General features: G+C 50.4%; 1 protein-coding gene across 3 annotated transcripts in view; it reads left to right on the forward strand.

Annotated features, from left to right (window-relative positions):
* The first annotated feature begins 2,838 nt into the window (after positions 1–2,838).
* LOC139757060 (uncharacterized) overlaps positions 2,839–13,364 on the forward strand; it is a 44,427-nt gene continuing 33,901 nt past the window's right edge. For all 3 annotated transcript variants that reach the window (XM_071677091.1, XM_071677093.1, XM_071677092.1), the window contains exon 1: positions 2,839–3,044. In XM_071677091.1, coding sequence (XP_071533192.1) covers positions 3,036–3,044 — 9 coding nt within the window. In that variant the 5' untranslated portion in view covers positions 2,839–3,035. The remainder of the gene's footprint in view (positions 3,045–13,364) is intronic.

Raw genomic sequence — 13,364 nt, forward strand, 5'->3', positions numbered from 1 at the left:
TTCTCGTCCGCCAAATACTGTCTTAGGGGCACACACATACACACACACACACACACACACACACACCTAGTCTTACACATACCTTATCTAACCAACTTAGTATTTCCTGCCCTTCCACACAATCCCTCTTTCCCTTCCCCCATACATCCACTCTCCCTTTCCCGTACACTTCCGTTTTCCCCCTGCGCAATCTGCCTTCCCCATATACTCCCTCCCAGTCAACGACACCTGTCTTTGCAACACACCCACCCATTCTTGCCCTCCCACCTCACTCTCTCTCTCCCTCTATCATAAACACATTCCTTGACCGCTCCCTCCACACACACTTTCTCTCCAAGGCAAACACCGTCCTCACCCATACACACCCTTTCTAGAGCCCACACACTCTTCTTCCTGTCCCATCAATAAACACACACCTCCCTAAATACACCTACTCTATTGTTGGATAACTAACACCCTTAGAATACTGGTTTCTGGGAAGCAACTGTACTTGAGTCTTCCTTATGAGTGACCACAAAGAATAGACGAAACAGATTGCTTCTAAAACGAAATGACTCACACGCCAACGCTATAACAATTCATCCACAGAGCATCCAGTCGCTAAAAAGTATATCAGACTACGTTTTCTATTCCTTTCCTACAAAATTCCCGTATCAGTATACCCTCTGCGTACCACATGGTGCTCCTCCATAGCTAATTTCCTGCCAGCTGACCAGGTCGATGGGGAGGAGCCTTGTGCATTCTCACACTCCCTCCACCTGGGCAGAGGAGGAAGACAGGGTCCTATTATTGTCCCCACCAAGGAACCTCGCTAAGGATCATCACGACCTCTGTTATTTGTCCTCGCCATGTACCCCTACTCTCTCTCTCTCTCTCTCTCTCTCTCTCTCTCTCTCTCTCTCTCTCTCTCTCTCTCTCTCTCTCTCTCTCTCTCTCTCTCTCTCTCTCTCTCTCTGCCACAGACACACCCTACGTTCATGAACACCTTGCCTACACACACACACACACCTTACCAACCCTCACACACTCCTTGTTCTACACATCTTTCCTACCCTTACACTCTCGTTGCTCCACACACATACCCTCCATACCCTACACACACACACACACACACACACACACACACACACACACCCTCCCTGCCCTACACACACATACCCTCCCTACCCTACACACACACCCTCCCTGCCCTACACACACATACCCTCCTTACCCTACACACACACACCCTCCCTGCCCTACACACACATACTCTCCCTACCCTACACACACCCTCCCTGCCCTACACACACATACTCTCCCTACCCTACACATACCCTCCCTGCCCTACACACACACACACCCTCCCTACCCTACACACACACCCTCCCTGCCCTACACACACATACTCTCCCTACCCTACACACACATACCCTCCCTGCCCTACACACACCCTCCCTACCCTACACACAGACGTATCTGAAAGTGTCACTACACATTAATATTGGATTATCGAGCAAAGGATTATATAAGACACAGACACACAGACACACACACACACACACGTGCAGGCTGGTGCACCGCCGTCCTGAATACATAATCGGTAAAAGGGACGAGGAATTTCTCAAGTGTTACGGTAACATCCCAGTGAAAGAGAGAGTTACCTGAAGGCCCAGAGAAGCAGCAGTAACAGCCCCCCATCCTCCTCCTCCTCCTCACCCCACACCTCCCAGACCACCTTAGTGACTACTGATAATCAGTCTAGTTCACTTAGTAGTTCACCAGCGGTGGTAGGCAACAATGGGCAATGGTTCGTTTTCGTGTATTCATCCTGTAGAGTAAATACATCTGTTTGTTCGTCGTCATTAGACCATCGTATAGAGTCGGCACCATAGTTTGTTGACCTTCCTTTCTACTCTCTACGAGCTAACACACACACACACCTCCACCTTCACCGTGGCCTAAGCCTCGTTCCTAACTAAGGATTAACCTAACCTAACCAGTTAGGATACTCTTAAACAGCCGTCCACCTCACCTTTAATACGACCGATAACCAAATCAAAAGAATTAAGAGTTCCTGTGTGTACGGTGCCAATGACCATCAGCAGTGACTTGCTACATTCCAATACTGCCATAGTGAGCGCCCGGGTCAAGTCAACTCACCTTAAAGACCTTTTAGATGATAATTAGTTAATATGTCGGTCACCACCACACTGTCTGCTGTGGGTTCAACACATACTGGAATAGAGGTGAGGGAACTTCTCGTTAGGGGTCTAGAAGGACGGATGCTACACCTGTAAGGGGTCATGAGAGAGGTCCTGAGTGAGGGACGTGCCACCTGTGAGGGACTCCTCACCTGGGGTCCTGAGTGAGGGACGTGCCACCTGTGAGGGATTCCTCACCTGGGGTCCTGAGTGAGGGACGTGCCACCTGTGAGGGACTCCTCACCTGGGGTCCTGAGTGATGGACGTGCCACCTGTGAGGGACTCCTCACCTGGGGTCCTGAGTGAGGGACGTGTTGCCTAAGGAAGCATCGCGTCAGGAGGAGAAAGTTTTCCCTAAGGAACGTCTGTTCTTTAGCTCTTTTGCGCCAATCCTGAGGAGCTGCCTCCCTCCCCCCAGCCACGGCATATGTTCTGCCAGACACAACCATTAAGATAAGGACGCGGGAGGTGATGCAAGCGCTGTGTGTGTGGGGGGCGGTGCGACAGATGACCGCAGGGGGGGAGGCGTCGCCGCTTGGCCTCCCACTCCCATCACCGCCCTAAAAGTTTGTGGCCCGCCAGCCTAGACCCTGATGTAGATTCCTCGGAGTGTTGGCCAACTTTCACGGCGTGGTATAAAGGCGGGAAGCGCGTGGCGGGGCGCGTTTGTCGTTGGCGGGACGCGCAGGAGTCAGCACTGGTGTATGGAGAGAGTGTGGCAAGTACTAAGCAGTCGGACGGTGGTGCTCAGGACAGTGCAAGTGAGAGTCGCCACAGGAATAAGTTCGAGGCTCCTGTGAGAGGCTCAAGTGACCCTCCCCTGTGACTCTCTCCCCCACACACGCCACTACCATGATCAAGGTAAGGCGGCCCCCTTCCCGCAGCACACTGAGGAAAATATAAACCGTGCGTATATGTGTGATGTATGGCGCCACGCGTATGTGGCCAAGTGCTGTCTCACATCCTCGAGGATCCGTGTCTATGTGGCTTCGTGGTCAGACTCCGTCAGACGAGTGTAGACGTGGTCTTCCTCACAAAAGTCTCAAGGACAATCACAGTACAGTGGCAACCACACAGGAACATAGCAACGTCCTGTATAATATCCTTCCCTAATCCTTCAACATCCCTAAGGAAAATGATGATCTTCCCCTTGGGTAAGATTCTCCTGTGTATAAATCGCTTCAGCTGGACGGTACGGGTCTTGGGCACTGCGTAACGACCCTTGGGTATGATCTACCTGACCTCTGACCCAGTCTGGTGAGAGACAAGTCCATCATGCTCAAGGTCGTACTGCTGTGCTCAAGGGTCGTATCGTTACGCTCAAATCAAGAAAGGCAACGTCACGACCCAAAAAACCATACCAGGTCGTTACTCGTTCGACGACCTGTCGTCTGCTACCCGGCGACCGAGCACCCACCCGCCTCTCCATCGTGTGTTACAACCCACTCCTGGTGACTGATCATCGGTCACGGACTGGAACACAAACTCAGGTGGAGATAAGTGTCTGGGAGTGACTGGGATTGTATCACAGGCGTCAGAAGGAGTGGGGAAGGCGTTGAAGGAGTGTGGTACGCGCTGAAGGAGTGAGGGAGGTGCTGAAGGAGAGAGGGAGGCGCTGAAGGAGTAAAGGGAGGTGCTGAAGGAGTGAGGGAGGTGCTGAAGGAGTGAGGGAAGGCGCTGAAGGAGTGAGGGAGGCGCTGAAGGAGTGAGGGAGGCGCTGAAGGAGTGGAGGGAAGGCGCTGATGGAGTGAGGGAGACGCTGAAGGAGTGAGGGAGGCGCTGAAGGAGTGAATGAAGACGCTGAAGAAGTGAGGGGAAGGCGCTGAAAGAATGAGGAGAGGCGCTGAAGGAGTCAGAGAGGCGTTGAAGGAGTGAGGGGAGGCGCTGAATGAGTCAGGAAGGCGTTGAAAGAGTGAGGGGGGGCGCTGAAGGAGTCAGGGAGGCGTTGAAGGAGTGAGGGGAGGTGCTGAAGGAGTCAGGGAGGCGTTGAAGGAGTGAGGGGAGGCGCTGAATGAGTCAGGAAGGCGTTGAAGGAGTGAGGAAGATAACGCCGGTGCGGAAGATGTCGTTCCCCAAGGCCGTCAGTGTGGGTCTAGGCCGCAGCAACACCGTGGGTCAGCGACCAGCCCAGCCCAGCAACACGGCCGCACATGCACATCACGTCACCAGACGCCACACACACACACACACACACACACACACACACACACACACACACGTCAGAACGCCTCAGTGACCTCCTCATACACCAGCCATGACGTGACTTGCCAGGAACTTCTTCAACGAGAGTGGAATTAATGTACACCCACAACAAACCTCGACATTACATTGCATATTTCCCGCTATATTTGTCCCATATACTGAATATTAAAATATAAGACAATATACAGTTGTTGATACGTCATCTGTATATATTTCTATACATGTATATTTTCATTTCACCGGTGAGGGTGGCGCCTGACCACAGGTACAGTCATAAGTACCAGGGGTGAGGAGCACCTGGCCACAGGTACCAGGGGTAAGGGGCCACCTGGCCACAGGTACAGCCACAGGTACCATGGGTGAGGGTGGCACTTCCAGGCAACAGCCACTGGCACCAGGAGGTGGTGGGGCGCACCGTCTGCATCGCCCTCTGTTCCAGTGGTCGCTACACTTCCCATCATTACGACATTCCCGACACTTAACACACACACACACGCACTTCCCACGACCCACCACCTCCTGAATTTCCCCACTAGAGGAGCATCTTCTTTGCTTCCGTTTCTATCTGACGAAGAGTTTCACTCGAGCCTTTGGTGAGCTGTAGTACTGGAGGCAGTCAAGACTGAGTGATTTTACCACCTGTGGTGGTCGTGGTGGTGACAGTGTGTCTCCTGTAGTGGGATCTCTCTCTCTCTCTCTCTCTCTCTCTCTCTCTCTCTCTCTCTCTCTCTCTCTCTCTCTCTCTCTCTCTCTCTCTCTCTCCCTACTGGTCCCCTCCTCGTGTTTCTCCCTCCCGTACTTCGCTGTGAATGAGGTCGTCCCTGCTCCACTTTCCCGGCCGACCAGCTCGTCCATACACTACCCTGGGCCAGCCCTAGCCGGACTTTCCGGTCCCCAACGACGCATGATGACTACTTTCTGGTCGCTACGGGTCCTATGGGCCTCTCTACCAGCCCGACTCCCTCCCCATCGCCGTACCACACAGGTACACAGGCCAGGAGAAACTTGTCCCGCTCCACGTGCACCTCTCACAGCCTCGCCACCCGCCCTTAACGCCTCACTCCTCCCACAGTAGACTACCTCCTCCCCTCATCTTTTCTGCGGGGACCCTTCACCCTCACCTCAGATCTTGGCACTCCTCTAACATCTGTGTGGGAGGCCTCCTACCACCCCAACACTCACTCCCTCAACCCAGCCAAACCAGCACCTCACTGCTGGATACCACAGGTCTTTCAACTCTCTCTCTGTGTACAGTGATCCATATGACACAACAGGCGGGTCTGCCGCGCGTCCACACATCTGCCACCGAGAAGAAGCGTCATTCATCAATCCCTGCCGAATCAGCTCTCAAATTTGAGCAGATATTTAGATATCGTGAATGTTAACCTGAAATGTTCGTTGGTCTAAGGTCGTAGTAAAGAAAACGTGGGAATTTCAGTGTTATTATGCTTAGCGTCCCATCTTCGTCCTACAGGGTTGGCTGGAGCTCCTGCACAAATTATTCACCGATAATTCATCGTCTTTCGTGAGGCTTCCGGTCGTTTATAATCTCTCCTCGCCTGTCGTATTTTAAACAGCCAATTAGTTGGTACTTTTTCGTCTCGAAATAATCTCAAAAGTTCAACGACTCAACGAGATACAAACCTCACACAGCCACGTTCAGCTGGAGACCGGGCGAGCTGGCGATGACGAGGGATGAGACAGACAACTAGAGAGAGAGAGAGAGAGAGAGAGAGAGAGAGAGAGAGAGAGAGAGAGAGAGAGAGAGAGAGAGAGAGAGTCTGGATGTGTGTGTGTGTGTGTGTGTGTGTGTGTGTGTGTGTGTGTGTGTGTGGACATATGCAGCGTCCTTGCTTGCGATGCTTCCGTCCATCATCTCCACCAGGGAATATCGTTCCGGATTTTCACCTCGTGAAGGTGAGGGTCGCGTATGCAGTATAAGGGAATTGAATACCACGAGACACTCTCCCCAGTCAGACGACCAGAACATGCCTCATCCAAGCCACTTTACACTATGACCAACAGACCTCTGTACTTATATAAGTGTCTTGACACGACTGGAAAGTTACGCCACCACTAAACAACTTTTCACGATGGTACACAGACCTCTGGGGGGTATACTGGCTTGATCTATGACCCGGGACTTGAAAAGGTTAAACCGGAGGGTCACGTCGTCATAAAGCAAGAGGAGTATCTTCTCTCGGGGGGGAGGGGATCATACCGTCGTGCTCAAGGGTTATACCATCGTGATCAAAGGTCGTACCGTCGTGCTCAAAGGTTATACCATCGTGATCAAAGGTCGTACCGTCGTACCGAAGAGACTAAAAAAAGAAAATGGTTGGTGTTGGCAGCGATTCACCGTGGTAGACTCTCTTACGACTGCCAACAATTAGTTATACCACTCGTGCCAACATATATCCCCGAGTCATACCTCGAAGGCGATACTACCTTTCCCCTCCACATTATTCATAAGCTGGTTAGAGCTATGAATCAGAACGGATGGAAAAATTCCTCCACGACCGGATATACGTAGAGGGCAGAACGGAGTCTACATAGATGGAGGACGTTCCTAGGAATGCCTGACGAAGGAAAAGGAAAGCACATGCCGCTAGAAGACGTACCTGGAGGAGGTGACGACTAGTCCAGAAGTGGGTCAGAGGAGACTATGGGGTGGGTGGCAGTGGGGTGGGTAGGTAGGGAGGCGGGGACAATAGTTACTAGGCAGCAGGGGGTGTGGGGAGGTTGGGGGTGAAAGTTGAGTGATGGGGAGGAGAAGAGAAAGACGTAGGGAGTAGAGAGATAGAGACAGATGATCTTGAAGACCATTTAACATCGGTGTCTTCGGCCAGTCATCACGGGACTTCACGACGGTACGAGTTCCAGTGTCACAAACACGACGCTGGTCAGTCTCACATTGATAACAAGAGACAAGTTATGTTGCTACTCAAACACTGACCATCGTTCCTTACCCCAAGGCTTATGAAAAGACTGTCCCCCCCTTCTCTAACCGTATCTAAACACCCCTTGCATTAGAGTCATTATAGTCTTTTAAGAAAATGTGGTTAACGTTCTTATTGGAACTATAGGATGTGGCTGGTCAGGTGTTCCTCTCCAAGAACACACTAGACGAAACGTGATATATATATATATATATATATATATATATATATATATATATATATATATATATATATATATATATATATATATATATACACACGTGTTCACTCCTGGCTGAACACCTCCCATTTTCCATGGCTTCATCCTTATTTGTCTTATTAAGAAACCATACGACCACAATTTTTCTGTTTTCTATCACCTGAATGTCTGAAAAAATAGGAGGATTTCTAATACCTTACTGCGCGAATATGTTACAACCCAAACACCTGAGAATATAGGGACTAAATAACATTCAATGTTATGAGGTTACGATGTTCTCCTCATATCGTAATACATCATCACAAACACGATGTTCCTCAGGTCAAGGTCGGCGTAGCACACGTTCGTCAAAACACTAGGTCTACATAAGACTCGACCTAAACTTTTGTTTGAATGATCTTACGATTTTTTTTCCTCTGAATCTACTTTCTTCTAAACTATGATTCTCTCTCTCTCTCTCTCTCTCTCTCTCTCTCTCTCTCTCTCTCTCTCTCTCTCTCTCTCTCTCTCTCTCTCCTTCAGTACCTCCCTTTCTTTCGTTTATCCACCGCTCCCCACCTATCTCCTTTTCTCCATCGGTCTATCCCTTCACGAGAAAGCTCTAAGTTATATCTTTTTTTTCTCTCTCTCTTCGGCTGTTCAGATGTATATCCGTCAGTCTTATATCATCCGTTTCCTCCTCTAAATCTCTCGTTATCAGCAGTCTAGGGCTATCTCCCAAGAGGGAGAAGATGATAACCCAAGGTCATTCTTATCTCTGTTATCGTACTGCCTGACCACATACCACGGCCAGGCCTCTGGAGGGTTCCTTCAGTGCGACGCCCTTTTCTTCCTGGTCGCGTTGTGTCAAGCGTCCACACGGCTGGGTACTAAAGGTCTTCCTTAGACGCACTTTCCTCGCGTCAAGAGTCTGCCAGAGGCACGACTTGAATATGCAAATCGTCCCGGCGATGCACGTCAGCCAGCGCGACTTTCGCTGTCCGCGCCAGATGCGCGAGCGGTGGTGCGTTAGCGCGGCCCGAGGAAGGAAGGTGACTGGTAGGAGAAAGTTGTTTGGTCTATGAATGGGAGTTTCCGCCATCACAGCATGCTCAGGAGGCGGGGTGGGGAATATTAAGGCTGGTTACTGCACTGTTTTCATCTCTCGACGGTGGCGGAGGAATATTCTTTCTCAGTCGTACACAACTTGAGAGAGAGAGAGAGAGAGAGAGAGAGAGAGAGAGAGAGAGAGAGAGAGAGAGAGAGAGAGAGAGCTGTGGGGGTCGTCTCCGAGGTTATGAATCCCTGAAGGATTATCAATCACCTTTGCCAGTTTAATAATGGTTGACCCAATTAGTGGGTGTCGGCGAGGACTCGTCCTGGCGATCCTGGCCACGTAGCGGTGTGGGAATCACTGGACCCTCGTCCTCACAACAGTCATATGTGTGTCGCTACATATGATACTGCATATGTGAGAAAGCTGAGGTGCCGCTGGTGGGTGGTGGGGCAGATTACAAACATGAATAGCTTCATCAATGTAACCTCCTTCAAAAACCTTTAGCTTCTTCTCATTTTGGAACCTCCCCGTACCGTCGACTGTCCTCCATAGTGACACGTTCCAGCTTTACCGTCCGGACGCATATCAAAGTCCTTCCCTTTCCAGCACCTGTCCTACCATATAATTACCGTGACGCTCCGCGGGACGAGACTCTGTGACGCAATCCCATGGGTCGAGAGAGTTCGTCTGTCCTCCTCCTCCTCCTCCTCCTTCACGTTACTTCGTCCGGCCAACTTCCTCAACCTGTGGTGCTGACCATCGTGTTGTGTAGGGGGTCCCTCGGTCACCTGGAGGACGTAGGGTATGAGGACGTAGGGTATGGGGTCGGGGGACAACCCAGGGAGGAGGAGAAGGAAGGGAGAATAAGGAATGGGACGGGTGGAGATGGGGGAGGTTGGTTATATAGAGGGGGATGTGGGGATTATGTTACCTGGGCTCAATGGGGCTGAGGGAGGTCCTTTCGTTTTCCCTGGAATGTGGTGGGGGGAGAAAGTGGGAGGAGTTGGGGGGGGGGGGGGGGGGGGGGGGGGGCTTTCTAGGCCTAGTGGCCAAGTACGTCAGGTACGGTTGGAGGTTATGGCATGAACCGTGGCTGACGAACACGAGGCAAGTTACTGTACAAGAAACACCGTTTGTATATATGGACGTAGCCATGTGACGCCATGACACCATCCATGGGGCTGCTGTAGCTTCGAGGCTGCGCTTCAAGCAGGAGCAGGGATATGGTGGATTTCTTCGGAACGAGAAGGGGATCCAAGACGAGACTTTACTTCTTTGACCGTCCACTGACGACGGTACAGCGACGCCGGAGGTGGACTTACCGTCCATGGCGCAACCACACGTGGGAGGAGTCCTGTAGCGCCTATATAAACAGTGGAACCTGTGTGGAAAGATCAAACCGTCGGGAGTCACTAACCAGGACATTATGAAATGGAATTCAGTCTGCGACTTTTATTCTTCATCTTTTTCTCTCATTATCCTTCCTTTTTTTCCTCATATCTCTTCTTTTATCTTTTCTTTTTCTTCCCTCCTCCTGTATTACACCAGCTGGCTGCCTAGGGGGTATCGGGGCCAGTGACGTCATCGCGTTGGGCGTTGTTGCCACTTTTTTGTGAAAACGACTTGCCACCTCGACCATCCATCAGACTGGTCTCCACCCCTGGCTCTCTACGGGAGGGAGGCGGCGGTGGGTGAGGTGGGGGAACCAATGAGATGGGAACAGAGGACCAGGAGGGAAAAGAGAAGACACGAAAGTGCAAAAGGGGAGTAATAGCAGCAACATGATAAGATAAATGGGAGAGACAGCAAATGGCTGAGAAAAATATGGAAGGAGATTATAAGTGCAAAGGGAAAAAAATGGGAGTGAGGGTGAGGAATGAAGAATGAAATATAAGGAGAAGAGGCAATCAGAAAGTAGAAATAACAGGAAAATATTATAGAAAAACTGAAAGAAAGACATTGATACAAAATATACATTAAAAACAATGTCCTCCCGCCAAGGGACACCACTTCCTTCAGTGAGCCATACCCTTATCTGCCGAGCGACCCAGTCAAAAGAATCTAGAGTTAATGTTGACATTTATGTCCCACATCTTCCCATAAGATCTTAACTTTCTTTCCTCAGTACAGAATTTATCCTTTATCTCCCCCGCGCTGTAGAAATAAATCCTGCGCATCATCTTTATGTAATCAGTATCCTAATTCCGCACTTCCTCACCCTTCTTTACAAACCCCACAATCTAAGTTCGTATCTACATTCCAACCCCACAATCTAAGTTCGTATCTACATTCCAACCCCACAATCTAAGTTCGTATCTACATTCCAACCCCACATTTCCCCACTCTCTAACACCCCCACATTCCAGGACCACAACTCGTTAGCTTCCTTCTCAACCCCACATCTCAGCTTTCAGGCCCCATAACCCCTTAACATGTTAATCCCAAACCTCCCATACATGCGACGCCAAATATACACATCAAGGCAGCGGTTCGAATCCCACAGCCACCCTCATTACTGCCTTCAGCGTCTATGGCCTACAAGTTCCTTTGTTTTGTTTTTAAGGGTTATGTTTCCCTTTTGTGTCACCAGGCGCGCCCCTGGCACGGTCATCATTAGTGTCCAGCTTCCCTGAGGCCAGACCAGTACCCACCATCCATACCATCAGCCACGGAGCAACACTGTTCAGGGAAAAGTGCGAGAACGAGACAGTCTCGTGTCGTACATTAACGAGACAGTCTCGTGTCGTACATTAACGAGACAGTCTCGTGTCGTACATTAACGAGGCCAACCACTGGCGTGTGTGTGTGTGTGTTAGGGGGGAGCGCCCGCCCCTTGCCCAGCTTTCCTCCCGCCCTTAGCCACCAGGGGAGAAAGTCAGGGATCAGGTTTTCCCTGACCGATTGTGGCGAGTGACGCAATGTACGCCGCCACCTGAGATTCCTCTCTCTCTCTCTCTCTCTCTCTCTCTCTCTCTCTCTCTCTCTCTCTCTCTCTCTCTCTCTCTCTCTTTCTCAACTTCACGTGAGGTGCGTCAATTAGAGTTCAGAACTGGGCTCGTTGTACGAGAAAAGTATCCTTAAAGTTACTTAACTTACTTTAGACGTAAGTGCAAATTCGATTGACCCTTAAGGCTAAGCTTAAGGCTAAGCTTAAGGCTAAGTTTAAGGCTAAGCTTAAGGCTAAGTCTGGCGAGGTTATCAGCTGCCGAAACATGATACTCTAACGTCAGTAACCACCTGTGATGATCTGCCACTATAACCCAGCCCGATAACTTATCTCAGAGGTAGGTGATGTAGGAGGGCGTGGGGTAGGTGATGTAGCGGGCGTAGGGTAGGTGATGTAGCGGGCGTGGGGTAAGTGATGTAGCGGGCGTGGGGTAGGTGATGTAGGGGGCGTGGAGTAGGTGATGTAACGGGCGTGAGGCAGGTGATGCAGGGAGGCGTGGGGCAGGTGATATAGGGGGGCGCGTGGCAGGTGATGTAGGGGGGCGCGTGGCAGGTGATGTAGCGGGCGTGGGGCAGGTGATGTGGCTTGCGTGGGTTCCACTGCGACATCAATATTCAGCATAACAAGGTGGCTACTGGCGGAGAAACCAGAGTCACGACCCTTGTCTCCTGTCACGACCCTGTCTCCTGTCACGACCACGTCTCCTGTCACGACCACGTCTCCTGTCACGATCACGTCTCCCTCTGTCACGATCCTACCTCTCCCATAGAGAGTGCGACCCTTGAGGAGGACGGTGCAACCTTTGAGGAAGACGGTACGACCCTTCGGTGGGTAGGATGGCGAAGCCTTTAACCTGAACCTTTACGCCAGGCTTTCATACCCAAGGGTCGAACCATCATGCTCAAGGGTCGGTATCGTCGAGCTCAAGGGCCGTACTGTCGTGCTCAAGGGTCGTACCATCGTGTTCAAGGGCCGTACCATCGTGTTCAAGGGTCGTACCATCGAGCTCAAGGATCGTACGGTCGAGCTCAAGGGTCGTACGTCGTGTGCAAGGGCCGTACCGTCGTGTTCAAGGGTCGCACCGTCACAGACAATACATCCTATTAGCATGTACCATCACAGCGACACGTAATGGATCCTATTTGGCAAGACTTTTGAAATAGGAATAAGATCGGGAAACACTATTTCCAGGTAAACCTCCAACGGGAAATCGGTAATGACACAGAGGCATCAGAACTCACTTTATTGTTCACCTTCTCAGCAAGATTTCTCTCTCCATAAACAATGAGAAAATTATGATATTTTCTTCCTCAAGTTTCCTCAAATTACTCCCAAGAAGAAAATAAACTGATATTTCATTTTTCTTCTTTTACGTCACCAGAATATATCTGTTGCCCTCTACTTCGAGACAGCGTAAAGCGTTCCTAGCTGTATAGGTTACCGTATTTACAATTTACAATGAATAAAACATTCCTTTAGGGAAAAAGAATCGTGGGTAACAAATGATAAAAGAATCCTATTGATACAGAACGATTATAAATGCCCTTGATAGTGGTTGATTACGATATGGTAATGAGAGAAAACATGATATTTTTTTTTTTGCCTCGTTGACATATATCACTTACATCTATAGAAATCTTACATCTATATTTAAGTCAAAGCTCTGCTTTGTATAGAACGATGCAAAGACTTTCTCTGTCTGTTAGTCTCTCTCTTTCTCTCTTTATTTACCTCTTCCTCGAGGCCACTATGTCATCATGACCCCGGCCGACAGCCGTGTGTGTGTGTGTGTGTGTGTGTGTGTGGGGGGGGGGGGGGGGGGGGGTTGGCTGGAGGT

This window comes from Panulirus ornatus, chromosome 24 (assembly GCF_036320965.1).
Source record: "Panulirus ornatus isolate Po-2019 chromosome 24, ASM3632096v1, whole genome shotgun sequence".
Taxonomy (NCBI): domain Eukaryota; kingdom Metazoa; phylum Arthropoda; class Malacostraca; order Decapoda; family Palinuridae; genus Panulirus; species Panulirus ornatus.